The sequence below is a fragment of the Peromyscus californicus genome, unplaced genomic scaffold (genome assembly GCF_007827085.1).
Source record: "Peromyscus californicus insignis strain IS unplaced genomic scaffold, ASM782708v3 Scaffold_6__1_contigs__length_162567912, whole genome shotgun sequence".
Taxonomy (NCBI): Eukaryota; Metazoa; Chordata; class Mammalia; order Rodentia; family Cricetidae; genus Peromyscus; species Peromyscus californicus.
The window spans coordinates 86,595,504-86,623,377 of record NW_026294584.1 but is presented as its reverse complement, the minus strand read 5'-3'; the positions used below and the strand labels follow the sequence as shown (position 1 = coordinate 86,623,377).

The following is a 27,874-nucleotide window of genomic DNA, read 5'->3' as shown; positions in this document are numbered from 1 at the left end:
CCTCCCAAGTACTGGGATCAGTGGCCAGCTTGTTTGTGTTTGTGTTAATCGTGTGTGTAATACTCTAGTCTCCATCTTCTCCTCTTCCTCTGTTCTTTTTGAAACAAAATGTCACTAATGCTATCTGTAGCCCATGCGGTCATTAGCCTCCTTAGTGCTGGGAATACAGGCATGTGCCACCACACATGACTGTGAGTTCTTTAAGAAAAAACAGTTGACATTTTATTATTTTGTGTGTGCGTGTATATGTGCACGTGTAACTTGCAGAAGTTTGTTCTTTTATTTCTCCATATGCACCCTGGGAATTAAATTCAGATTGTCACTCTTGGTAACAAGTCTCTTTACCCACTGAGTAATCTTGCCCCTTTGTATGGTTTCTTAAACAGCTGACAAAAAGGACAAAGACAGGCTGGAGAAATGGCTCAGCAGTTGAGAGCACTTACTGCTCTCTGAAAGGAGGACCCAAATCGGATTCCCAGCACCCAGGCTGGATGGCTCACAACCATCTGTAACTCCAGCTCCAGGGGATCTGGCACTCTTCTAGACAGCACTCATGTATACATACCCATACAGGGATATAATTTTAAATATAATAATAATAAAAATCTTTTTTTAAAAGCTACATCAACTCTGAGATTAAAAAAAAAACAAAACATAAGTATTTCTAATGATGGAGTTAGCCAATAACCAAGACTTCACTGTTTGAAAATACCCTCTTTTTGTGAAAAAACATTCCAGACACTATATTTTGATCATGTTTTTCTCCCTCTCTCAGTTCCTCCAAGAGCCTCCTAACCTCCCTACCCATCCAACATTATGCCCTATTTTTTTCTTTCAACAAAACAAGCAAACAACAAAAAACAAGAACACAAAAAGCACAAACACAAAGGAAAATATAAACAAATAAGCAAAAGACCAAAAACAAAAAATGACAAAAACAGCCAGGCAGTGGTGGCTCACACTCCTAATCCCAGCACTTGAGAGGTAGAGACAGGTGGTGGATCTCTTGAGTTCAAAGCCAATCTGGTCTACAGAGTGAGTTCCAACACAGCCAGGGCTACACAGAGAAACCTTGAATCAAAAGTCAAAACAAAGCAAAATGAAACAAAAGACGTCTACAGAAATACCATTCATTTGTATTGGCCAGCTGCACCTGGCATGGGACTTCTACCTCACTGTCTGCACATTGTCCAGTTGAGGGTTCCTCTCTGTTCATTCCCATCTACTGAAAGAACTTTGATGGGTTGAGTGAGACGGTCATCTATGAGTATAGCACTGTGTCATTAGGAGTCATTTTAATGCTGTGCTTCTGTAGCAGAATAATAGTAGGTCTCTGGTTCTTGGCAGTTGTCAGATATGGTTGCCATTTCATGGAGTAAACCTTAAATACAATCATGGGTTGCATCCATGACATTTATGCTGTTATAGCATCAGCATACCTTCCAGGCAAATCATAAAACTTAACTCCAAATGTTTCAAGGACCTTAATATTTGGAGTTAAGTTTTGTGCCGGATAATCAATATGGATCTATTTATATACTTCTACATTCAGCCATCCAGTTTGACCAGCACCATTTTTTGAAATTACTGTCTTTTCTCAGGTGTATATTTTTGGCTTCTTTGCTTTTTGTCAAAAATTTGCAGAATTATGTCTGGTTTGATTCATTGGTCACTATGGCTGTTTTTATGCCAATAAAACTTTATGCTGCCGGGCGGTGGTGGCATACACCTTTAATCCCAGCACTTAGGAGGCAGATCTCTGTGAGTTCGAGGTCAACCTGGGCTACAGAGTGAGTTCCAGGAAAGACGCAAAGCTACACAGAGAAATCCTGTCTTGAAAAACCAACCCCCCCCCAAAAAAAACAACCAAAACTTTATGCCAGCTTCCATATGAAGCTGAAGATTGTTTTTTCAATTTCTGTGAAGAATTGTGATATAATTTTGATGGTGATTGCATTGAATCTGTAGATTATTTTTGGTAGGGTGGCCTTTTTCATAATATTAAAATACAGATCCACAAGTATTGCACAAATCCTAATTGGTCTTAATAAAAACCTAGAGCCAGATACCAGGGCGAAAGCTGAAAGATCAGAAAAGCAGAGCAAGCCACAGCCACCACCTCTTACCTCACCAGCTCCTCATCCTGAAAGAGTTTCTGTCTTCTGCCTTATATTCCTTTCTCTGCCTAGCCATATTACTTCCTGTCTCAACCATCCTACTGCTAAGATTGAAGGTGTGTGATCCTAAGTGCTGGAATTAAAGGTGTGTGCCACCACTGCCTGTCTCTGTTTCTCTTTTAGACTGGATTCATCTCATGTAGCTGGTGTGGGCTTTGAACTCACAGAAATCCAGAGGGATCTCTGCCTCTGCCTCCCAAATGCTGGGATTAAAGGTGTGTGCCACCACTGCCTGACCTCTGTGGCTAACTCTGTGACTGGCTTTGTCCTCTGATCTTTAGGCAAGCTTTATTTCCTAGATTACAAACAATATATCACCACACACAAGCATGAAGATCTTTCCATCTTCTGGTGTCTTAAAGTCTTTATTCTACAAGTCTTTTAACTTGCTTGACTTATCTCAAGATTAATTTTTTTTTTTTTAGGCTATTGTGAAAGATGTTTTCCTGATTTCTTTCTCAGTTTTTTTTTTTTTTTTTTTTTTTTTTTTTTTTTTTTTTTTTGCTATTTATATATAAGAAGGCTACTGTTTTTCTTTTCTTTTTGTTTGTGTGTATGTTGGGGATGGGGTGTTCATTTTGTATCCTGCTACTTTGCTGAAAGTAGATACCAGCTCTAGAAGTTTCTGGGTAGAATATTTAGGGACTTTTATGTATAAACTCTTATCATCTGCAAACAAGGATACTTTGACTTCTTTCTTTCATCTTTATACTTCCTTGATCTCCTTCAGTTGTCTTACTGCTCTAGCTGAATCTTCAGGTACTACATTGAACTATGGAGAGAATGGACATCCTTGTCTTGTTCCTGATACTAGTGGAAATACTTTAAGTTTCTCTCCATTTAGGTTAATGTTGGCTGTGAGCTTGCTGGAAATCACCTTAATTGTGTTGTGGTATGTCTTTGTATCCATAGTCTCTCCAGGACTATTATCCTGAAGAGATGCTGGGTTTTGTTAATGGTCTTTTCTGCCTCTAATGAGATGATTGTGTGGTTTCTGTCTTTCAGTATATTTATATGGTGGATTATGTTTATTGATTTATGTTATGTTATGTTGAACCATCCCTGCATCTCTGGGATGACTCCAACTTGATCATGGTGGATAACCTTTTTGATGTGTTCTTAGATTTGGTTTGCAAGTAATTTGAGAAATTTTGCGTCTACATTCTTAAGGCATATTAGTGTATAATTTTCTTTTTGTTGGGTCTTTGTGTGGTTTTGGTATCAGGGTGTCAGTGCCTTAAGAAGAATGAGTAACTGTTCCTTCAGTTTCCATTTTGTGGAAGAATTTGGGGAGTATTGGCGTTAATTCTTCTTTGAAGGTCTGGTAGTTTTCTGAGCTGAACACATCTGGCCCTGGGCTCTTTTTGGCTGTGAGACTTGTAATTACTGCTTCTATTTCACTAGGGGCTTGGGGCTTGTTTAAGTTGCTTATTTGATCTCGATTTAACTTTCATGTCAAGTAATTCACCCATTTCTTTTAGTTTTTGCAGTTTTGTGGAGTACAGATTTTTGGAGTATGTCCTTATGATTCTGTGCACTTCCTTGATGTATGTGGTAATGTCCCTCTTTCGTCTCTAATTTTATTAATTTGGTTCTTCTCTCTGTGTCTTTTGGTTAATTTGGCTAAGACTTTGCCACTGTAGTTGATTTTCTCAAAGAAGCAAGTCTTCCTTTCATTGATTCTTTGCAAGTTTTGTTTGTTTGCCTGTTTCTATTTCATTGATTTCAGCCCTGAGTTTGATTATTTCTTGCCTTCTCCTCTTTCTTCCTGTTCTAAAGCTTTCAGGTGTGTGTTGTTCACATGAAAGCTGTCTCTCTCTCTCTCTCTCTCTCTCTCTCTCTCTCTCTCTCTCTCTCTCTTTCATGTAGGCACTTAGTGCTGTGAACTTGCCTGGAAGAACCGCCTTTGTAGTGTCCCATAGGTCTGCCTATGTTGTGTTTTCCTTTGTATTCAGTTCTAAAATTGTTACATTTTCTTCTTGATTTCTGTCTTGACCATTTTTCATTTAGTAGTGAGATCTGTTGAGATTTGTTTTGTGTCCTAGTATGTGTTCAATATTTGGAGAAAGTTCTAATAGCTGCTGAGAAGAAAGTACATTTATGTTTGGGTAGAATGTTCTATAGATGTCTGCTGGGTCCATTTAATTTATGGTATTATTTAGCTCCAAGATTTCTGTTAAGTTTTTGTCCAGATGTCTGTCTTGTTTGTTGGTGAGAGTGGGATGTTGAAGTCACCAACTATCATTAGGTGGGGGTCTGTATGTGATTTTAACTGTAGTAGTGTATAAACTTGAGTGTCCTTGTGTTTGGTGGATAGATATTTAGAGTTGCCGTATCCTCTTGGTGGATTTTCCCCTTTGGTGAGTGTATAATATCTTTCCCTATCTCTGACTAAGTCGAGTTTGAAGATTGTTTTATCAGATATTAAAATAGCCATAATTGCTTGCTTCTTGGTTTTATTTGCTTCAAATACTTTTTCCATTTTTTTTACCCTGAGGTGATGTCTATCCTTCATGATGAGGTAGATTTCTTGGATACAGCCAAAAGATAAATCCTGTTGTTTTTTAAAAATTATTATTATTATTTGGATTTATAATTTTATTTTGTATTTTTGCCTGCATGTCTGCCTGTGCACCATGTGCATGCTTGGTGGTGCCTTTGGAGGTCAGAAGAAGGAATGAATCCCCTGGAACCAGAGTTACAGATGATTGTAAACTACCATGTGGGTGCTGGGAATGGAACTCAGATCCTCTGTAAGAACAACAAGTGCTTTTAGCCACTGAGCACACTCTGCAGACCCTGGATCCTGTGTTCTAATCCATTCTGTGTCTTTTTATTGGGGGAATTGAGACCATTGATATTGAGAGTTATCAATGAGCAGTATTTATTGATTCCTGTTATTTATTGTTATGATGTGGGTTGTTTCTCCATATACACACTTTTGATTTACTGTTCTGGGACTATTTATTCATTTTGTCTTCTTGGATATAGTTAAACCTCTGCAAACTGAAGTTTTCCTTCCAGTGCCTTCTGTAGATCTGGATAATTAGATAGAAATTGCTTAAATTTGGTTTTATTTTGGAATGTTCGTTTTCTTTTTCTCAGTTGTTAGTGATAGTTTTGCTATGTATAGTATTCTGGGCTGGCATCTGTGGTCTCAGTCCAGGCCTCCTGGTTTTCAGAGTCTCCATTAAGAAATGAGGCGTATTCAAGCCGGGCGGTGGTGGCGCACGCCTTTAATCCCAGCACTCGGGAGGCAGAGCCAGGCGGATCTCTGTTAGTTCGAGGCCAGCCTGGTCTCCAAAGCAAGTTTCAGGAAAGGCGCAAAGCTACACAGAGAAACCCTGTCTTGAAAAACCAAAAAAAAAAAAAAAAAAAAGAAATGAGGCGTATTCTAATCAGCCTGCCTTTATGTGTGACTTGTCTTTATCCCTTGCATCTTTTAACATCCTTTATATTGCTGTTGTATGTTTAGTGTTTGGGTTGTCATGTGCCATGGGGAATTTCTTTTCTGGTCCTGTCTGTTGGGTATTTTTTGAGTATATACTTTGATAGGCAACTTCCTCTTGGATGGGGAAAGTTTCTTCTATGATTTTGTTTAAAATTATCTTATTTGCCTTCGACTTGGGTTTCTTCTTCCTCTATTCCTATTATTTGTAGATTTGGTCTTTGCATTGTGTCCCATGTTTCCTAGATGTTTTGTGCCTGGAATTTTTTGGACTTAACATTTTTTTTGACTGAGTTATGTAACAGGAATATTAAAAGTTATTAATAAAGACAAACCTGGAGCCAGGTATGGGGGTGAATGCTGGAAGATCAGAGAAGCAGAACAAGCCACAGCCACCTCACCTTGCCAGTTCCACAGCTGATCCTGTTACCTCAGACTGGATGCCTCTCAGCTGAACTGTGCTGCCAAAAGCCTAAAAGCTTAAGCAGCCTATAGTTCCTCGTCCCCACGCCTTAAATACCTTTCTGCCTCCTGCCATTACTTCCTGGGATTAAAGGTGTGAGTCACTATGCCTTTTTGTTCCCAGTGTGGCCTTGAACTCACAGAGATCCAGATGGATCTCTGCCTCCCAAGTGATAGGATTAAAGGCGTGTGCACCACCATTTTCTGGCCTTTATATCTAGTGGCTGTTCTGTTCTCTGATCCCAGATAAGTTTATTAGGGTCACACAATATTTTGGGGAACACAATACCACCACATTTCCCCTTTTTTGTCTAAAATTTAAAAAAGCTTATAACTAATACAAGAAAAACTATATCCAATAAGTACAACAACTATATACAATATATACAAGCAATAAATACCTAAACAATGTCTAGTCCATTTGCATTTGACAGACTCCAAGAAAATAATTCCATTATCTATCCTATTTTGGTAAGTCCAAAATGTACCTGATTCACTTTCTATCCTAACTTATATTACTAACAGAACTATCTTATAATGTCTTTCAAATTTATACACTTATACCTCTTTAGTTTCTTTTCTAAAAATGTCTAGTCCATTAACATTTGACAAAGTCGAACAAAAAACTCCATTATATATTAACAATGTCCTGTCCAGTGACAGAGTCATCCATTTCTTCTACTTTTTCTTCAGTGCCTGACATTCTCCATGTCTTGTAATCTGTTGGTGAGGCTTATCTATGACATTTTTGTTTGATCTCCTAAATTTTTCACTTCTAGTTTTATCTCAGTTTTGGTTTTTTGTAGTGATTCTGTTTCTACTTGAAATGTTTTCATTATTTCGTTCCACTGTTTTTGTTTTCATGGTCTTCATTGAGGCTTTTATTCATACCTTCTTTAACATACTCAAAATTGGTTTTTCGAAGCCCCTGTCTTGTACGTCAGTTAAATTGCATTTCTCAGGGCCTCTTGCAATAGATTTGTTTCTGGAGGAGACATGTTGTCTTTGCTGTTTATATTTGTGTTTTGAGGCTTGGATCTAGGTATCTGGAGTTAGGATGTTTGAGGTGTTCTTGGTGTAGATACCTGGACTTGTCTTTTTTGGGTGGGTGTCCCATTCTTTGGTTGTTGTTACCCTTTCTGGATCCTAGTTAATTGTGATGCCATGGGATCCCTGGTTGAGAGTGCTTTTGTGGGTTAGATTGGCAGGACACAAAGATGGGATAGGAGGAAAGGCTGGAGGGGAGTTAGACCTTGGGTCCACACCCAGAGGGCTGATAATACCTTTGAATGAACTGTGGTCCATCTCCACAGTGAAGTTATGGGGTTGCTAGCTTTTTTTGTTGAATTAGACTTATTAGCGTTTGAATTTTGAAGACATTTGGATTGTACTATTAAAAGCTTTTTTTTAAGTCCGTACTTATAGGGCTGAAACTTAAAAATAGGAAGAGTGGAGAACGTCTCCCTAAGGAAGACTAGAAGGGAAGGATGCTTGTAGCCTTTAACCTGCTGGAAAGGGTATAGTGGTGTATGTTGTGAGACTTGGCCGGGTGCATTTTTCTTTGATTGTGACCAGAAATAGACACCTATCTGAGTGGCAAATTTAGGGAGGAGAGGGAGCAGCAGAGTAGACTCCTGAGGGAGAGCTAACGGTGCGAGCCAAATCATGTTATTATTTTGGGGATGGTAGGAAATCTGAGTACAGAGCCTTCGGTATACCAAGCCTTGCCCCAGGCTAAGCCGAGTAGACTGCTCATGTCCCGTCAAGTGTGTGTTGGTGTGGGTGCCACTGCTTGGTCACTAAGTAGCAGCATTTGGGGATCCGTTTATGAAGGCTGAAAGGTGACATTCACATGTCCTTTGACAATGTGGAAGTGCAGCTAGGATGAGCCATCAGCCCATGGGGAGCTGTGGGGTAAAGTGAAAACCAAGGCGCAGTGGCTGCAGTCTCTGAATCTGAATTAGCAGGGAGCAGAAGCAGATACAGCCTCGGCCACGGGTCCCTAGAGAGCTGAGTGGCCAACACAACATTTGTAAATTTACTTAAATTCGCTGGGCGGTGGTGGCGCACGCCTTTAATCCCAGCACTCGGAAGGCAGAGGCAGGCAGATCTCTGTGAGCTCGAGGCCAGCCTGGTCTACAGAGTGAGATCCAGGACAGGCACCAAAACTACACAGAGAAACCCTGTCTCGAAAAACTCCTCAAAAAAGGGTGGGTGGGTGGGTGGGCTGGAGAGATGGCTCAGTGGTTAAGAGCACTGACTGCTCTTCCAGAGGTCCTGGGTTCAATTCCCAGCACCCACATGGCAGCTCACAACTGTCTGTAACTCCAGGATCTAACACCCTCGCACAGACATATGTACAGGCAAAACACCGATAAAATAAAAAACAAAACAAAACAGAAGCCTGCATTCCACTCCTGGGCATATACACAGAGAACCCTGTTACCTACCACAGAGACAGTGGCACCCTGCGTTTGTCACAGTAGCCAGGAAACGGAGCCAACCTAGTCCAGCAGATGCATGGATGATGAAAGTATATTACATGGATAATACAGAGTATTTTTCAGCTCTAAAGAAAAGTGAAAGCACAAAGTTTGCAGGAAAACGCAGAGACTTAGAATATATAATATTAAGCAGGATCAGCCAATCTCAGAAGAAAACAAAAACAAAACACATGTGTTTTTTTTCCCTCTTGCTGATTCTTAAGCATAAACTTTGAATATGATAACATCATGTCACAAAGTCAAAAAGGTGGACATGCCTGTTTGGCACATTTATTTCTGCTTTGGATTAAAAGCCTTTACTTTTATAAAAATTTGAATTTGTCTAACCTGCAGCCTAAATGTTAAAAGTAGTTGAACTGTTGGAAGAAGGCTAATCGCAGAGAGCTGGAAAAACAGTGTTTTGTTTCATCTATTCAGATGGTCACTCACTGATGAGTGTTGGGCGGCTTGAGAAAGCTAATGGTAGGGACAAGAATGCTGCCGGGATTTTATTAGTTAAGGAATATTTTAATGTTAAGTATGGTGTAATAAGTTACTCAGGGGCTGGAGAGATGGCTCAGAGGTTAAAAGCACTGACTGCTCTTTCAGAGGTCCTGAGTTCAATTCCCAGCAACCACATGGTGGCTCACAACCATCTGTAATGAGATCTGGTGCCCTCTTCTGGCCTGCAGTCATACATGCTGTATACATAATAAATTAATAAATCTTTAAAAAAAAAAGTTTGTGTTTAAAAAAAAAGTTACTCAGATTTTATGTCATCTTTATTATGCCCATCTCCCCCACCCCACCCAGTGGCACTAGGTATCAAAGCAGAGGCCTGGTGTATGCTGGGCAAGCACTGTGCCACTGAAACATAGCCCATCTCAAGTTACTCACATTTTATATTCATACCTAGTTCAGATTCCACTGGGTTAGCTAGACAAATGCCCAAGTAAAAGTCAATTAAAGAATAGCTTTTATAGTTGAACATCTAGAGAAATAAAGCTTCCTTATCACATTGTAAGCTTTGATTTTAACAGCTGACTTGTGGTACATTTGTTTTTATCACGCTTGACATGGTAGTCCCAGTTCACTGAGAGTTAGTTAGTCCCTGCTTGTGCTGCTGGTACCTACTCACTCAGGGTACCTCAGAGTCTCAGAGCAGAAGCCGTCCTTGCCCTTCATAACATATATGGTATCTATACACATCTTTCGGACACTATGTGTAGATACAGTGTGTATGCGTGTGTGCTGTTTTCTGTCCTTCTGTTAAGACTGAAAGTGCTGGGACTCAGCACAAGAGTATTGTTACTCTTCCAGGAGACTTGGGCTTAGTTCCCCGCATCCACGTGGCAGATCAAAACAGTCTGTAACTCCAGTTCCAGGAGATCCAGTGCCCTCTTCTGGCCTTCGAGGGCACCTGACACACACTCAGTGTGCACACAGTGTACACACATACAAGGGAACAGAACACAGGCATAAGATAAAAAAAAGACAGCAAGTACATTGAGAAATATCTGTTTGCTGGTTTTGTTTGTTTTTGTACTGCCGAGGATTGAACCCAGGACCCTTCTGTATGTGTTGTAAACCAACACCCTATCACTAAGCTGTACACACACACACACACACACGCACACGCACACGCACACACGCACACACGCCCGTTTGCTAATTTTTAATGCAAAACAGAGTAGCATAAAGTAGGAGACTCCAGGCCTGCAGTGAGATATGCAGCAGCAGGTAAAGAAAGACGCTCGCACCAAGCCGTACCTGGATTCAGTGCCCTCTATCCACCATGGTGGAAGGAAAGAAATGACTTCATAGGCTGTCCTCTGAGTTCCACATGAAGGTCATGGTGAGATGGCCCCCAATAAGGAATGAATGCATAAATAAATGGGAGAATGTAATTTAAAAGCTAAGAGGTTCACCTTCAGAGTTTTGGTTATTTGCAGATAGGCTGGTTTAATAGGAAGAGGGGTAGCTCTAAGCAATCTAGGTGTGAATCCCAAGGCTCACACTCCAGAATGTGGCCCTCTTGGAATCCAAGTGTATTATGTGACATTCCAGAGTCATTCTTACTATGAAACCTCATTAAAGAAGTAGTTGTTCTCTAACTTGGTATGTTTTTCCCTGTGTTCCCATCTCCTAATGGTTGATGGTACTACAACTTCCCACAAGATGGCAGACCAGACCCCCTTTTCACATGCTAGATGTCAACCAGTTTTTAAAACACCTTGCTCAGGCCCTTGATTATTCTTAAAACCTTTTTCTGTTGCTTTAGGTGGGCAGTATCAAACCGAGAAATGCTCATAGCCCAAAACAGCTCCTTGGAATTTAAGCTACACCGACTGTACTTTATTAGCTTATTAATGGGTGGAACTACAAATCAGCGGGAAGCCTTACAGTATGCGAAAAATTTCCAACCATTTGCCCTAAATCATCAAAAAGGTAAGTCTGGAGTCAGACAACTGTTTTCCTTTGTACTTTGGGGAGGGAGCCTGGGCAGGTGGGGAGAGAAAGTACAGGGAATTGAGAGAGTCTCTCTGTGTAGTCCAGGCTGGTCTCAAACTTGTGATCCTCCTGTGTCAGCAGCCTCCAGAATGCTGGGAATACAGATGAGCACCACCAGCATGGCTGGAGTCAGATTTTTAGGGTTTGGAAAGAGCCAGTAGCCACCACAGTGTCTGTCCTATACGTCTGCTAAGGAATAAGATGGTTGGGCTAACTGGTAATAGGAGCATTGCGAACTGACTAGAGCAGCAGCACAGCACTGAGGCCAGAGACATTGCAGAGTTGGGGCGTCCTTACTCTAAGACACTGACGAGACACTTGTGTATTACCACATTACCATATGTGTATTTCACATACCAGTGTGGTGAGTATGGCTCCTCCTTCACCAGACATGCGTGCCGGGGAAAGACTAGAAATTCCAAGTTGAGTGTTGAAGAGCTTCCCTTTTCTCCTCCTCTCCCATGCTGTGTCCTTAGTTTACGGGGAGGGACTTGGCAGTCAAGATTAGGGACCAGAGTGTTTGCATTGCTTTAGGATATGCTACATGGGATGGAGATGTTCTTAGCTTTCTCAGCCTGTTGTTCACAAGGAAATGCTGTTTCAGATATGGCTGTGCACACCTCCATTTTGCCGGGGCTTTTTCTTTCAGACATTCAGGTATTGATGGGAAGCCTCGTGTACCTGAGACAAGGGATTGAGAATTCACCATATGTTCACCTGCTTGATGCAAATCAGTGGGCTGACATCTGTGACATCTTTACCCGGGATGCCTGTGCCCTCCTGGGGCTCTCCGTGGAGTCTCCGCTCAGTGTCAGGTGCAGTAATGGCCCTGCTCGCTCTGAAATGGGCACTGTGTTGGGCCACTTTTCCTGTTTCCTTTATGTTTAAGCCAGTAGATTGTGTTGTCTTTCTGCAGAAGCGTGCAGTGGGTACTTCAAGTGCTTGTCACAGTTGGCAGTGACACAGTTTTAGGGTAGCTCTTCTCCAAGTGTGGTCTGGGAACCAGGGAGTCCAAAACCCCTTTTCCCGTTGCCGACCTTTGTACAGATGAAGGTCTGTGTTGTGGGGGGTTGTCACCAGCCTTGGCAGGTACTCACTGCTCCTCACTACTGTGCTGGCTACCTAGGAAATGCTTTGAGCTCAGCAGTGCCTTGGGTAGGCAGTCAGTACTGCTTTTAGTTGGCATTTGGGTTACTTTTTTTTTTTTTTTTTAGCATTCTGTGTGACACAAAAGGACATTTACATAAAGCACTTAGGTCTGTGGTCCCCCCCCCCTTCTCCCATACTGGCTAGGCTTATGTTGGTAGCACTAGGGTTTTATGTTTTGTTTGTAAAGGGGATTATTTTTTTAGTAACTACAGGAAATATAGCTGAGGGCTGGGAGCAGGAGGATGGGGAGAAAATGAGTTTCTTTTTCTTTCAGAGGAAACAGCTTACAGGTGTATGCTTGGCATTGGCACTGATGTTTCTTCCCTCTCTGCCCTCAGTTTCTCCGCAGGCTGTGTGGCACTGCCCGCTCTCATTAACATCAAAGCTGTGATTGAGCAGAGACAGTGCACTGGAGTTTGGAACCAGAAAGACGAATTACCTGTGAGTTCTAGCGACAGTTTACTTACCCTTCCACCTTAGAAGAGGTCAAAGTGGGAGGGATGGCTCAGTGGTTATGAGCACTGGTGCTCTTCCAGAGGTCCTGAGTTCAATTCCCAGCAACCACACGGAGGCTCACAACTGTCTATAGGGGGATCTGATGCCCTCTTCTGGCATAAAGTTGTACATGCAGGTTGAGCACTGGTACATAAATAAATCTTTAAAAAAAAGAGTTAAAAGTGCTCATCGTGCCATTTCTTCAGAAAACACGGTTATAGCCACTCAATGGGTTTGTTTTTGTTTGCTTGTTTTAATGCACCTAACAGGAGTGAAAAATAGAGTGGAGAGAATAGCTTTGGGTCCAGCACCGCTTTAAAAAGGAAACAGATCAGTTAACAAATTCAAATTAAAATAGGTGTGGGGGTGGTGGTGCACACTAATTCCAGCACTTGGGAGGCAGAGGCAGGCAAATCTTTGAGTTTGAGGCCAGGCTTACCTACATAGTGAGTTCCAAGGCAGCCAGGGCCTCATTGAGACCACCCTCTCTCAACAATAACAGAATCAAACAAGAAAATAGATATGTGGGACATAGTATCTTTTGGAGACACTGGGGGAGTGTATCCACAATTTTGACTTCAGTTTCGGTTGCAAGCTGATAGATGCAAACCCCAGAAGTGGGGAGAGTTGTACCTTCTGTTAGCACACAGAGTGTCTTCTCGTGAACTCACTTGTGGGCAGTAGTTTGTTATCTGTAACAAGAGGGTCCCTTCTCTTTATGGACTACTGAAGCCTAGAGGTGGCAGGCACTTGGTGGCTGCCATGGTGGTTATGACATGAGGTGCAAAGTTTATTGTATGTGTTTCCTCTGGCAGTAGACACTAAGACTTTTTAACTTGCAATTACCATTTCTGACACCATTATGTCCAGACCCTGGAGGACTAAGTTAAGCCTTGGGCGCTGGCTTCTTGTTGCCACACCACCACAGGTTTGTCTGCAGTTGCCTTGTTCCTCCAGCTGTAAGCCTGTCAGTGGGTTGCATCAACTGGAAGAGCTTGTTGAAGATGGTTTGTGATTAAAGGCACAGGTGCCCTCCTGGTACTGCCTGTGGTCGGGACAGAAGCAGCACTCTACTCTGCTGCCTGAGCAAGTGAAAGAACACGATCCGTAAGCAGGTGCCCAACCCTGGCAGTTTTAGGATCATGCTGTGAGCATCTTTGAAATGTGCACACTGAAGTAGAACACTCAGTAGGATCCCAACTGACAGTGTGCACTTGGGGCTAGGAAAGCAACAGGCGCGGTGGTTGGCCATCTCCCCTCACGATTGCTTTCATGTACTTTTGACTTTCATCCTCTTTTTTTCTTTTTTTTTTTAAGAGGCTCTTACTATGTGTCTAGTTTAGGTTCCTTCCGATCCTCCTGGGTACCAGGTTTATAGGTCTGTTCCACCATTTTTGTGGTGCTGTAATTTGGACCCAGGTCCCTGTGAACACTAGACTCTATCCCCTACCTTTGGTCAATTTTCCTTAAAGAACCTTAGTAGGTCTATTTTATTTTGGTTTTTTGAGTCAGTGTCTCACTGTGTGTCCCTGGCTGGCATGGAACTCAGTGTATAGATCAGGCTGCCCTCAAACTCAAATCTCCTCTCTCTGCTGGAATTAAAGGTGCGTGCCACCACCCCTGGCAGTAATGGACTTTTAGGACAAAAGCTATTATAGATTGAGAAGAAAGGGAAGCAGTGTATTTGCTGAGGCTCTGTGTGAAGCAGCTGCACTGCTAGATGATTTCAGGCGTTCATATGATTTGATATGTTTGTGGTAAAAACATAATGGGGATGCCATGCCATGAGCTTTAATGTCCCAATCACAAAAGATCCTGTTGAGATTTGGCTTAAGCTGGTATTGGTGGTACAAGCCCATAATTCCAGGCACTTGGGAGGCTGAGGCAGGGGAATCACAAGTTCAAAGCCTGCTTAGACAACTTACTGAGATCTTATCTCAAAAAGCAAAAAAGAAAAAAGGCATGTACATAAAGGATAGCAGGTGGGGGTGGGGGTGCTGGCTTACACTGCCTGGCCACATTCAGAGCCCTGCATTGGATTCCCACCACTGCAAAAAAAGGCGGGGGTGGGGGCAAGCCTTGCCTTACCTCCCTGTTTCAGGTTTTCTCTGGACCACTTCACCCAAACTATATGGGAAGCTCAGGTCTCAAGTGCACACAGGCAGTAACTATATTTAGACTGCCCTTGGAGGAGCTGTTGCACTGAATTTATCACTTCACCAAGTGCTGCCTCTAGGGCAATCAGGGTGGCTGATGTTTTTGCCTTTGGTATATATTCTGATAAATTTTCGAGGTGTTTAGGCTGGGGATGTATGTGGCTTAGTGGTGGTTGCTCATGGGCCAGGCTATGAGTTTGCTGCCTGCCGCCACCCGAAAAAGGTATCAGCTTCTAAAGCACCGTGCCTGGTTCTCTCAGCCCTCCGAATCTGGTTTAAAAAGTGGTAGTTGTTGTTGAACTCCACTTTGAACCCTGAGACTTGCCGTTCTTTGAGACAGCTCCGCTAGAGTCAGCCCAGACAGATATTCTTGCTGCGCGGTGATGGTGATGTGGGTCGTTCTCAGGCTTAACTAGCCTTTCTCACTTCTCCTTTTCAAACAGATTGAAGTGGACCTTGGTAAAAAGTGCTGGGTATCACTCCATATTTGCCTGCCCCATTCTTCGTCAGCAGACAACAGATAACAATCCACCCATGAAGTTGGTTTGTGGTCATATTATATCAAGAGATGCCCTGAATAAAATGTTTAATGGTAGCAAGTAAGTATCTGATTTCTTAAACATTAAATAAATCTTGGGCCGGGCGGTGGTGGCGCACGCCTTTAATCCCAGCACTCGAGAGGCAGAGCCAGGCGGATCTCTGAGTTCGAGGCCAGCCTGGGCTACTAAGTGAGTTCCAGGAGAGGCGCAAAGCTACACAGAGAAACCCTGTCTTGAAAAACCAAAAAAAAAGAAATAAATAAATCTTATGTGAAGATAAGATGTAATAAGGATAAATGAATGAAGCTAGAATTATGTATTTATTTATGTATTGGTTTTTTGAGCAAGGTTTTTCTGTGTATTCCTAGTGATCTGTAGACCAGACCAGGGTCAAACTCACATATTTGTGTGCCCCTGCCTCCCAAGTATTGGCATTTAAGGTGTGTAGCACCATGTTCAACCCATAACTAGATTTAGAAATTAGTTTCTTAACTATTCATTGAAAGTGGGTAACATCTAACCTCTTTGGTTAGTTTAATCTGCTCAAGGATTTGGTGATTAGATTTATAAATGTAGTCTAATTCTTTGGGTGGACACCCCTCCCCCAAGGTTTTAAGAGTAATGTACTGTGTGTACCCTTCTCCCTTCTGTGATTTACTTTTCTCAATTAGGGATTTACTCTGGAGATCTTTTTATATGCTGCAACAGTAGGCAGTATGCTGCCCTTTGTTATTGTTGTTAAAGTTAATCAGAATAGCATGGCATGGTTGTACTTGCTTATAACCCCAGCATTTGAGTAGTAGAGACAGGAGGATCTGGAATTTAAGATCACCCTTGACTACATATTAAGTTGGAGGGGCTATCCTTAGCTACATGAGATTGTTTCAACCTCATGCCTTCCTGCCTCCACCCCCGCCCCCCCAAAATGTAGACTACTCTGCAGTATAGAAATATTATTATTTAGTTAGTTTCCTATTGATGAATACAGTGTTAGTGTGTGTTATCCACATGTGATAAATTCCTACCATTGTAATCACGGTTCAAAGTGCATGGTAATTTTTATAGATAATGAGCCCAACTTTAAAAAAAAAAGTCTCAAAGGTATTCTAGTTCAGGCAGTTAGGGGAGTCTTCACTGGTGTTGGTTCTGGCCCCATTGTGGGAAGACACTTTCCTGGGAGGTCTCTTCTTGAAAGAAACTGTTTATGCCCTTCCCAGACCACACCGAAACCCTGGCAGTGCAGATCACTGGTGACCCTGTTCACATGGAGCCAGTGTTCTTTGTCACTGAAAGGTATGTGGGCTTTTCTTGGTGCAGGCTTGGCAGCTCACAACAGATTTGCTGTCCTTAAATAAATTATACAGTTCACACATTTGAAATTCGTTTAGGGGCAGGTGCAATGTAAACCTTGCTGGGCTGAAATTAGATTTACTTCTGAAATTCAGGAATCAGTATTCAGAAAATTGTCTTTGTTTTACCTGCAAAACAATTTTCACCAGTTACTAAGTATTAAAGAAGCTTTCAGGTGAGGGTCTGACTGGGGTGTTATTTTCTGTGACCCTACAAAGCCTGGCTGGCAGTTACGTTAAGGAGTGCAGTTCATCCTGCAGACAAATAAACATAGAAGCTACGCTTTTTGCACGTGTTACAGGTGTGTGTACCTAAGTGCAAATGGAGTGCTCAGTGCTGACATCGTTCTTGACTCATTCTTTTCCATCTTGTATTCAGATTAAAATGTCCATATTGCCCAATGGAACAAAGTCCGGGAGATGCCAAACAGATATTTTTCTGAAGAAATGAGTTTGTTTGCAACTTGTAAGTGAAACTGAATTATGGGTCCATTGGAGACAAGAGCGATCCATTGACTGCAGTTGTCCAAGGACTGCCGGGTTTGTAAGCTGTGCTCCAGAAGCTGCTGGCACACTCGTGTGCACGAGGGAGGGAGTACTCCAGACGAGTGTTACATAGGGCTTTTCATTCTTGGTCTTTGCTTCGGATCAAGTAAACACACCAGCAGTTGTCATTCAGTGCAGGTTTTGTACTTCCTATACGGTGATTTCTACTGCAAACAGAAACAGAAGTGGCCCTTCCTGACCTGTCTTTAGTGCTCCTCCTGCTTTTCCTCCTGTCATCTTCTTGATAACTGTAAGCTTGAGCGTGTTGGTGGAAGAACTTCCTTTCTTGTTATGTATACATAATTAAATGAAAATTCTTCATAGGAGTTTGACAAATTGAATTGTGGTTATACAACGAATTTGCTTTTTTGTTTTGTTTTGTTTTTCTTTTTTGGCTTAAGGAAGAAAGCTGTGATAAATTCCAAATGTATGTTGCTTTTTGATGTTTTTCTCTGCTCTAGCTCCTGCTTCAAAATCAGCACGCCTGCATTCGAGTTCTGTCTATAAGTCCTAGAAGGCTTCCTGTTTAAAATCCCATCATGAATTTAGCAGGCTGATAATGAAAATGAAAGAGATATTACTGGTTCTTTGCTTTTATTACCAAGAGGTGCTTTTTAAAAAGTATATTTAATAAATGGAATTCTGAAGTTAGGGTGTTACTAAGTTGATATATGCTCTCTCGGTCTTAGCACCCTGCCCTTTCAAATCTGCCTTCAAGACTTGGCTGGGTATCACATTAGTTTATCATCATAGACACACAGTGTTGTGCATGTGTATATAAATATGTGCACCAGCATCAAACATTGTGTATGTGGAAGGGAAGAAGCATGTTCCAGTTCTAAATGCAATTACCAGACTCATCACTTCAGGTCCTTAAGGATAGACACTAGCAACTTTTAGTGCTGTGGACCATGTTTACTGCGGTTTTGTGTTTAATTAGTATTTGTTCATGCCTCTCTTCTGCAGAGTGTCTTATCAGATTGACTGTGAACCTGTATATTAGTCAAATGGCTACAGATATGATCTTTTCTCTTGTGAGGTATCTTCATTTAATGTACTGCCCAGAAAGAGCCATGTGTAAGAGTTATTCTGTATGAGGAACTACATGGAAAAGACTTCTGTGGACATAATTCTGACTTAACCCCATGAAATGCTTCACCTTGAGAAGAGTGCTGTGTGGAAATCACCAAATAGTTCACAACTTTATTTCATCTGATATAGATCTGAACATCAACATAGGAATACTTTGATGAAAAAATGAAAAAAGTTGTAAACAGAAGCAAAGAGAAATGTGACTCTTCCTGTTTTAAACTGCAGACGGACTTGGTTTAAGGGGATGGGGATAACGGCTTTGGTGCTAAGTCAATTAGAAATTGCCAGCATTCACGGCGGTATACTAGCCCGATGGTCTCTGCTAAAATGTTTGCCTGGGAGCTGGCGTTTGCTTGTGAAGGGAGGGACTAATACTTCAGAGAAGCCCTGTGAAATGACCATGTATGTGGTCAGCTCACCTTGATGGCTACTGTGTGCTGGGTCGGTTAGCCGGGATCATGGTCGGCCCAGCTCAGAGTGCATGCTTTGTTCAGACTTGCCTGGCTCACAGTGACTTCTGCTTCACTGTTGGGGTGCTCTGTCGAGTCCCCCATGCACCATGCCGCAGTGAAAGAAGAGCAGAGACCTCTGGACTGAGGGAGAAAAGGCATAGTGCCAGGCAGTGTCCTGTTGAGGGTGTAAACTCGTTTACTACAGATAATTTTCCTCTGAATTAAATTCTAGAGTGTCAGACTTTTTAAAACAACTTTGTTATTCCTAGGCCAAATTTAGTTTTTAGGTTTTTTCCCCATAACTTATTCTTACCTTCCAACTTCAAACATCTACATGACATTTAGACTTCACATAGAATTTGTGTGATACAGACATGTTTTTGAGGCCAGTGGCAAGTCTCTTTTGGAAGCAAGACCCTTACACAGTTGGCTCAGGCCATTTTAAGGACAAAGGCTCTGCTTGGTCCTCCTGGTGCTGGGAGTCACATTGGCAGTTTCTTGTAAAGCTCATGAAACTTGAAAAAAAAATGAGTTTTAGCAAGTGTCTGGCCTTAGGGCTTCCTCTGTAAGGTCTTGTAGTCCTGGCGGGCTGGGAGGGCAAAGGCCCAAACCAGAAACTTGATCTGACAATTTACCATGGGAACTAGGTCTTGAGCTCTTCTTCACATGTGTGGACTTGTACTGTGAGAGACTGACTGAGCAAAGGTGGATTTGAAGAAGCTAGACCTTGACCAAAGATGCTGAAGTACAACATACCTTTACACTCTAGAACCTCCTGCACAGTAGTTAAGACCACACCGTGCTCACGCTAGTGTGCAGGAGGATGCCATCTGTCTCTTCAGGCTTGTCAGTCACCTGGGTACCAGGCATTGGAAACAGCCACAGAATGGCTTAGCCATTTCCTTTCCTGGTAGTGGACAAGGGCCGCCATGGAACTCTGCTAAACCAGTAAAACCTTCTTAGCACATCTTTAGATTCTGGTGTAGCCAGAGCCTCTCCACAGTGGCTACGGTTGTCATTGATCTTTTTCTCCTTTGTGTGACCATCACAGATGCCATTTCTGTTTTATTGATGATTATATGAGACTTTTAATACATAAATGAACGGGTATTGGTGCCTCTTTATTTTTAAAAGAAAAATGAAGAAAAAGAGCCACCTCATATTCATAGAGTATGTATTTTGTGAGTTTGTGACATTTAATTGAAAATAAGAAAGCTAGGAGGTAAATTTTTCGTTTGACTTTTTCCACAGCAGCTAATGTGTAGGGAGACGTTAAACCCACACCAAATCATGTGGGGATGAGGATCCCCAATCATCCTCTCCAGGTAGCCAGTCCCGTAGGCTGTGCTGTGTGGGGTTTCCACCTCAGTGGTGTCAGCCTTTGGGACAGTGCATATCAAAAGCCAAGAGCTCGGTTGATCTGCACAATTCAAGCTGCTGGTAGACTACACAAGCCCTCTGGTTTCCCAGCTCAACCTCTCATAGACTGACAACCATGCTGTCTGTCTGTCTAGTCAGCCGACTCAGGTTATCTTCAGGGAAGGTATGGAGACGTGGATTGTTCGGATCATCCCTAGGATGTGTATGGTGAAGACGAACCAAATACTTTTCACCATTGAACTGTCTGTACATTATCTTTGGTAACAGTAGAATACTGTGGTCTTGCGGAACACACCGAGGGAACATGTAGCAAGGATCACATACAAAGCTTGGTGTTTCATAAGCCTTCAGCTGACAGGTTGTATGTGGTACTGTAGTGTTCACCATAAGCAGGTACAGGCTTCATGAACTTTTCATATTGAATTACAATTGAGTAGATACCAAAAATAGAGTGGCAAATGTATTTTAGTAGCAGATGAGGCAGTTAGTTTTAGGGTGAATTTTCCACTGTTGATTTACTTCAAGATGTAGCAAGAGAAGTTTTTTTTTAAGGTGTTTTTAAGCTGTAGCAGGCATATGCTTCATTTACTTCCAAAGAGGCAAAACGCAGCTAGACTGGCCTACAGCGCGTGCTTCGCTCCACGGTGTGGTGGATTCCTACACTATTTTAGCAGCAGTCTTAAGCTCCTCACGGCCAGGCAGGTGTGGGCTTCTGTAGGATTTAGTGCCTGAACATTTCTTTTGGGAAGGGGCTGGAGTGAATGTACTGGGACAGGAGGGAAGCAGAAGGAAACAGGAGTGTGAGAGTGTGCATGTGTGGAAATTCACCATCACCCCCGAAGCTAGCAAGCAACGGCTGTTGGCCGGTTACTCATGACTGCAGCGTGCATGGATTTCTTCACTATGTTTTCTAGCCTACACTAAGAATTCATCAGATCATCTTGCTCAGATGGCTCAGGATTGTATTTCTTTGGCTTACCCCGTGCTCCTGGGTTCTATAGTGTTTCTATAATTATGAATAGTGTTGCACTGTAATCTATCATATAGAGCTATATGTATGGAAATTTTTGATCAGTTTTTTTAAGAGATGTATCCTGTTTGCAAAGGCACAATAAAACTGCATCTTCTAGATTATAGGCAATAAAGGTAACAATAAACCTTACTTAAATCATACTGATACTCTCTGCTCATTTGATTTTGGGGGAAAAAAGTCTTAACATCCAGTAGTTTCAGGGATTTCATTTTAACTTAAAAATTCTGATATGTTTAATTTATAAATTTCAGACTGATACAATAGAGTTTGGAAAACTATAAGAAATGCTTTGTTAACGTGTGTATTCCTATGTAAAACACATGACTTCTCCCGTGTATATTTTTTAAGATTAAAGAATTGCACATTTAAAAAGTGTTTTGTGGAACCAGTCTGTGAACTTGCTAGGTGACAAGTCCGGGCGGGGTGTGGAGGTGGTCACTGTGAGAGGAGAGAGTCCCTGAGAGAGTGTCTTTGTCAACACCTCACCAGCAGCAGTGTGGGAAGAAGAGGTGACTGGAAGCCTTCTAGAGCTTGAGATGAGGGGACTGTGTTTCTAGGTTGCAGGGGGGGGGGGGTGCACCTCAGCACTGTGGGGCAAGAACAGAGGCTGAATTGTCTAGCCTTAACAAGAAGCTAAGGCCATCTATAGGGAACAGGAATTGATTTGTGTGCCTTCTTCTAGGTTTTAAAGACATTGAGATTGTTACCAAGGGAAAATCTTGTTTCATGAAGTGGCCTGAAAGAGCCCCAGAGGCAGCCCCGAGTGTTGACAGTTTCAGAGCGGAGTCGGGCCACCATAAGTTGGTTTCCCTTGATGGCTGGCCTGGTTTGTTCTCTGGTGCTGTTACAAACACCATGGCCAAAAGCGACTTGCCTTAAGCCAGTCTGTTGGAGTCAGTTCCTTGATTGAGGTTTTTATTTCCACATTGACAAAACTAACCAGTACAGTATCATTGAGGAAAAGACCCTAAATAAACTCTACCTTTTAGTTGATTTAAACATGGCTAATTGTGGGTGGTACATGTTTAGGCAATATATTAGCGACTTCTAACTCGGTAGATAATACCTTTGCCACATTATGGTAACAGTTGCCAAGGCTACTTGAAGGGCATGCCTGCCAGAAACACTCTTCACTTGGACCTGCAGGTGTCTGATGGTGACAACGTTGATGAAAATGCTTGACATCTCTTCCTTCACATTGCATCTATTTCCTTTTGCTGTATTAACCTTTGGGCTGGGTCAGATTCTACGTGGCTGCGTATGTAGCCATGTTGATCATTGGAGAAATGACCAATGCTGTTACAATCCAGGGTTAACTCACACCAGACTTGCCTGGTTTCTCACCTGCTAGCTCCCGCTGAGGGCTAGTGACACCTCCCAGTCACCATGACAAAGCACATGACCACAGTGGGGAAAAAGGGGCAGGGTCTGGAGAGAGGGCTCAGTGGTGAAGAGTAGTTGTTCTTACTGAGAAACAACCGCATGATGCCTCACAACCATCCGCTCGTTCCTCTAGTTCCAGGGGATGTCATGCCCTCTTCTGACTCGGCACCAGGCATGCATGTGGTGCACATACATGCAGGCAGAACACTCAGGTTGTTAAAAAGTGACAATTGAATTCCTAAAAGATCTCTCCCTCCTTGCTGAAAAGATGAATGTCCATCCCCTCAGGCCATCTCCCTTTATCTGTGACTCCCAGAAGTCCCAGGAGTGGGAAAGCTAAGCTTTGAGCAAAGCTCCCTCTTTTTCGTTCTGTGGCCACTGAACAAAGCATTTCTGCCCAACACTTACCTCTCAGACTTTAGTTTCCTGTGGGATATGCTTTGGGGCCTGAGTCTGAAAGCAGTGTCTGGGAAATAATGTAGGTCTCTCCTAGGCACCTTAGGAACGCGTCCTGGTGGTGGTATAGTTGAGACTAGCATCTCACTTCCTGGGCCAAACTCTTGAGGTAAGTATACGTATGCAGGAATGCCCTTGGTTATCCTGCGGCTCTGAGATCCCCAGGCATAAGTGTCCACTTAGGACGGGTTCCTTTTTACCTTGGGACACCCTGGAGAGGTGGCTCTGGTTAAGAGCACTTGATGCTCTTGGAGAGGACTTGAATTCAGTTCCCAGCACCCACATCAGTGTTCACTGTATGGGTATCATATTAGCGGAAAGAAGATTCTTCTAGAGTGGTTTAAACTGAGAGCCAAAATTGAAATTCTCCACTTTTCTGTCCCTAACAAAAGGGTCTGCTTTATATTTACTGAACAGCACAGAAAACATGATATGAGAAAGGAGCGAGGGATCTCTTAATCGTTTTTTACTAATGTTCATAAGGGAAGAAATTTCTTTATGATCCCTATTGACCCAGACTATCACTCAAAATCTAACCAGATTACTTCTGACCACAGGTTACAACCAGTGACTTCCAACATTTATTTATTTATTTATTTATTTATTTATTTATTTATTTATTTATTTATTTATTTATTTATTTATTCATTCATTCATTCATTCATTCATTCATTCATTCATTTATTTATTTATTTGGTTTTTCGAGACAGGGTTTCTCTGTGTAGCTTTGCACCTTTCCTGGGACTCACTTGGTAAACCAGGCTGGCCTCGAACTCACAGAGATCCACCTGGCTCTGCCTCCTGAGTGCTGGGATTAAAGGCGTGCGCCACCACCGCCCGGCGACTTCCAACATTTATGATGGATATTTGTTTTTAAGGCTGCTTTCAACCTATTGACTGCTTTCAGCAAATGCTCACTACAACACACACACACACACACACACACACACACACACACACACACACACGTATTCCAGGTCACAGGCATGGGAAGAATATAATTTTAAGGTTAAACTGTGCATTTAATTTAACTTAGGTTGTAAAGCTGATTACATGGAAGCCCTATGCATAATAGCAAGATTGGCTCCATTATTTTCTTGAAGGCTAGTTAAACTTAATCACAGGCATTTTGTTTGTTTGTTTTTTTGAGATAGGATTTCTTTGTGTAGACTTGACTGTCCTGGAACTAGCTCTGTAGAGGAGGCTGTTCTCAAACTCACAGAGATCCGCCTGCCTCTGCCTCCTGAGTGCTGGGATCAAAGGTGTGCGCCACCATGGCCCAGCTCACAGGCATTTTATTAACTTGGTTGGAAAGTTGGGTAGAAGTTCAGTTTCCGAAGGTAAGAGGTATTTTCAGGGGGGAAAAAAAAGCCATCCTCACGGTCAGCAACCACTTGTAACTCCAGCTCACGGGTGGTGAGATGACCCAGCAAGTAAAGGCACTTGCCACACCTGACAGCCTGAGTTCCATCCATGGGACTTGCGTGGTGGAAGGAGAGAACCAGCTTCCCAAATCCTTTAAGTCATTCTCTGACCAACACAACGACACAGTGCACATACGCACACACACAGGTAGATAGGTAGGTAGGTAGATGGATAGATAAATGTACCAAAAGAGGTTTGTTTGTTTTCCAAACAGAGTCTCTCTATGTAGCCCTGGCTGTCCTGGAACTCACTTTGTAGACCGGACTGGCCTTGAATTCAAGGATCTGCCTACCTCTGCCTCCTCAGGATACTTAAGATCATATGCCTCCATGCCTGGCCTAATAAGTGTTTTTAAAAAGGATATGCCAGATTTGCCGGAGTGGAAGTCTTTGAAAGAAAGAACTCCAGCTCCAGTGAGGGTAAGGGGCACGCCAAAGGCACTCATTCATAAATGGAAAAAAAAAAATACTGGGGAGACCTAGTCAATATGACATTGCTTGTGAAAAGTTCAGGACAAGTTCTCTTCTTACAGTATCTATTGTCCTGGGAGAATGGTTCTAGTCCATTAAAAAAGTCTTTAAATGCGTATTTCTTCTTTTGGGATAGGGAATATTACAATATTTTACAAGTGGGGCACTTGGTTACCAAGAAATGAAGTCAACACTAGTGTAGCTAGTCTTTCTTGTTGGGCTTTCTTTTGGGACCACCAGCCTCCAAATAATGACATGGAGACTTATTAATTATGAAAACTTGGCCTTAGTTTAGGCTTGTTCCATTAGCTGTTATAACTTAAATTAACCCGTTTCTATTACATCTGCGTTCTGTCACGTGGCTCTTTACCTCTCCTCCATCCTGTATGTCTGACTCCCTCGGTGTCTAGCTGACGAAATCTGCCTCTCTTCTTCTCAGAGTTCCGATCTCTGCCCGAAAGTCCCACCTAACCTCTCCTCCCTAGCTGTCAGCCGTTCAGCTCTTTATTAAACCAATTGGATGCCTTAGGCAGGCGAGGCCAAACAGTGACACTCTTTACATAGTTTGCTCAACTATCCCGTGACACCAGGGAAAGGACTTTTTCCTCTAGCTGTTAAATTGCTTTGAAGAGAGCCTTCTACAACCTTAGGAAGCCCCTGAGTCTTCTGGGAAAACAGCTCAGTTGGTAGAGTGCTTGCCTAGAAATTACCTGTGAGTGGATCGGGTAGAGAGCTCTCTTTTCTCCCAGCTGCTGCTCCTGCACATGTTCAAATCCTCCCAGTAGTTGGAGGACCTGAAGCAGCACTTACCTATTTCCAAAACTGTAGCGGACCACCTCCACAGAAGAGACTAGAGGTGGCAATAGCAGGGGTTAAATAAAGAGCCTGTGAACCCTGCTTCCCAGCTCAGGCTGCTGCAGCTGGCAAAGTGGAGCACCATCTCCCGCTCACAGGGGTGTCATAAAAGGCATGATTGTGTACGCTAGTTTAAAAATGCAATAGAAAGGCAACTCCTAGGCAGCAGTGTTGGGAAGACATTGAAACAGGAGAATCACTTGAACCTTGGAGTTTGGGGCTAACCTGGACAACATGGTTCAGTGGTAGAACATGTAGTTACTGTGTGAGACTCTGGGTTCAGTCCCTACCAGGGGACATGGTAGTAGAAGACAGGTGTATGTGCTGGCTGGTGACTTTCTGTTTTGACCCACTTCAGGGTGTGTGGGTGTCCTTACTCTGTGACGAACACTCAGGACTTGTATATTTTATCACTTCAGTATGTATATTTTAAGTGAAGATTTTGTGATTGATGGTGGGAGATTTGTCATCTCAGCTGTCACCAAAAGAAAAAGAAGGCAACAGAAGAGTTGATCCGTCCATTTTGACTGATGTGGTAATAGTACAGAGTGAAGAAGGGCACTGGTCTGGTAATTTTACTTTCAGGTGTATACCCTTAAGAAGGCATGTCAGGGCTGGGGGGTGTGGCTCAGTTGGTAGAACGCTTGTGTAGCTTATATTCCCAGCACCACATAAACAGGGCATGGTGGCGCACACCTAGATCGCAGCACTCGGGAAGTGGTGGCAGAAGGATCAGAAGTTCAAGAGCATCTTTAGCTACGTAGGGATTTCAAGTCTAGCCTACACATGAGACCCCTTCTTGAACAACAAAACCAAACAAGCAAACCCCAAAGATGTGTGCAAAGTTTCATAGTATTAAGTAGGGGGAGGTCTGAAACAATTTAATGTTAGGTAGTAAATGGGGCACAACAAAATATGAAATGCTATTTAACCATTAAATGATATTATGTTTATTTACTAAAGCCACTTAAAAAAGTGTGGTATAATCCCATTTTAAAACCCAAGGTGTATATTTTTCTTCCTTAGATATGCATAGGAAATAATCAGATATGGGTGACTCCTAGTTCCTTCAGATTTTTTATTCCATAGCATCTGTTGCTTATATAATACTGTGAGAGGAAATTCACACTGGGGCAGCAGTCTTGACAGTCAGCCTCTTCCCTCAAGCCTACCCTGCCTCATCTGCACATCTGTCTTCCAGGGATGCCAAAGAGTGCTCTCCAAGGGTTCTGTGTTTATATAAAGTATACACATGTCCGTGACCCCACGAGCACATCCAGTCTAGATGTTTAGAAATGGGAGAGAGCCTGTCTACAGCTGCTCTGATGCACGAACCGTATTCCTAAAACCTCACCCTCTGTGGTGCAAGGGCTGAGACAATCAGAGTTCTACAGGAATTTCAGAGGTGGTCTTCAGCAACAGAGGGAGCTCTTTTCCAGGGTTGACTATACCCCTTGACTTGTAGGAGTTTGGACCGCCTTACAAGGAGCTCTGATGTTCAGGTGCATAAAGGTAGTCCTCTTGTCTTTACTGTGTGACGTCTGTGTTCATGGTCAGTGTCACAGGTGACACTGCTCGCTCTCGTGGTTTGAGGCACATGCACACCACTACACAGCCTACACACTACACAGGCACAGCCCTGAATAGAGAGCTCGGGGTACGGAGCACATTCCCTGAGCCACCTGGGGAGGGTTCCTCCAGCATGGGTTCTCTCCTGGCCCACAGATCCTGCCGTCCCTATCTCTGGCCTTCAACCTCTTCTATCTAATGGGCAGACAGGGAATTTAGATCATCAAGTGGGTGCCGATCACCCACTAACCCTGAGAACTCAGCGAGCTCTGCTGTTACAGTTTTTCACCCCATTCTGTGCATGCAACAACAGAGCTGCCACCCTTGTGTCCTGTAGACTTATGTGGTCTTGTTTTGTGTCAAAGTGAATTTATAAAGAAAAGAAACCGCTCCCACCCCACCCCACCCCACTAAAATAATACAGAGAACAATATATAGGAAGGT

The 27,874-nt window shown here is 42.7% G+C and overlaps 1 protein-coding gene across 1 annotated transcript in view; it reads left to right on the top strand.

The window, feature by feature from the left end:
• The window catches only part of Rmnd5a (required for meiotic nuclear division 5 homolog A), a 56,687-nt gene extending 35,040 nt beyond the window's left edge, over nt 1-21,647 (top strand). The window contains 6 exon segments of the mRNA XM_052719951.1: nt 10,852-11,018; nt 11,731-11,896; nt 12,569-12,671; nt 15,325-15,354; nt 15,356-15,480; nt 17,149-21,647. Coding sequence (XP_052575911.1) covers nt 10,852-11,018; nt 11,731-11,896; nt 12,569-12,671; nt 15,325-15,354; nt 15,356-15,480; nt 17,149-17,212 — 655 coding nt within the window. The 3' untranslated portion in view covers nt 17,213-21,647.
• The last annotated feature ends 6,227 nt before the right edge of the window (nt 21,648-27,874 follow it).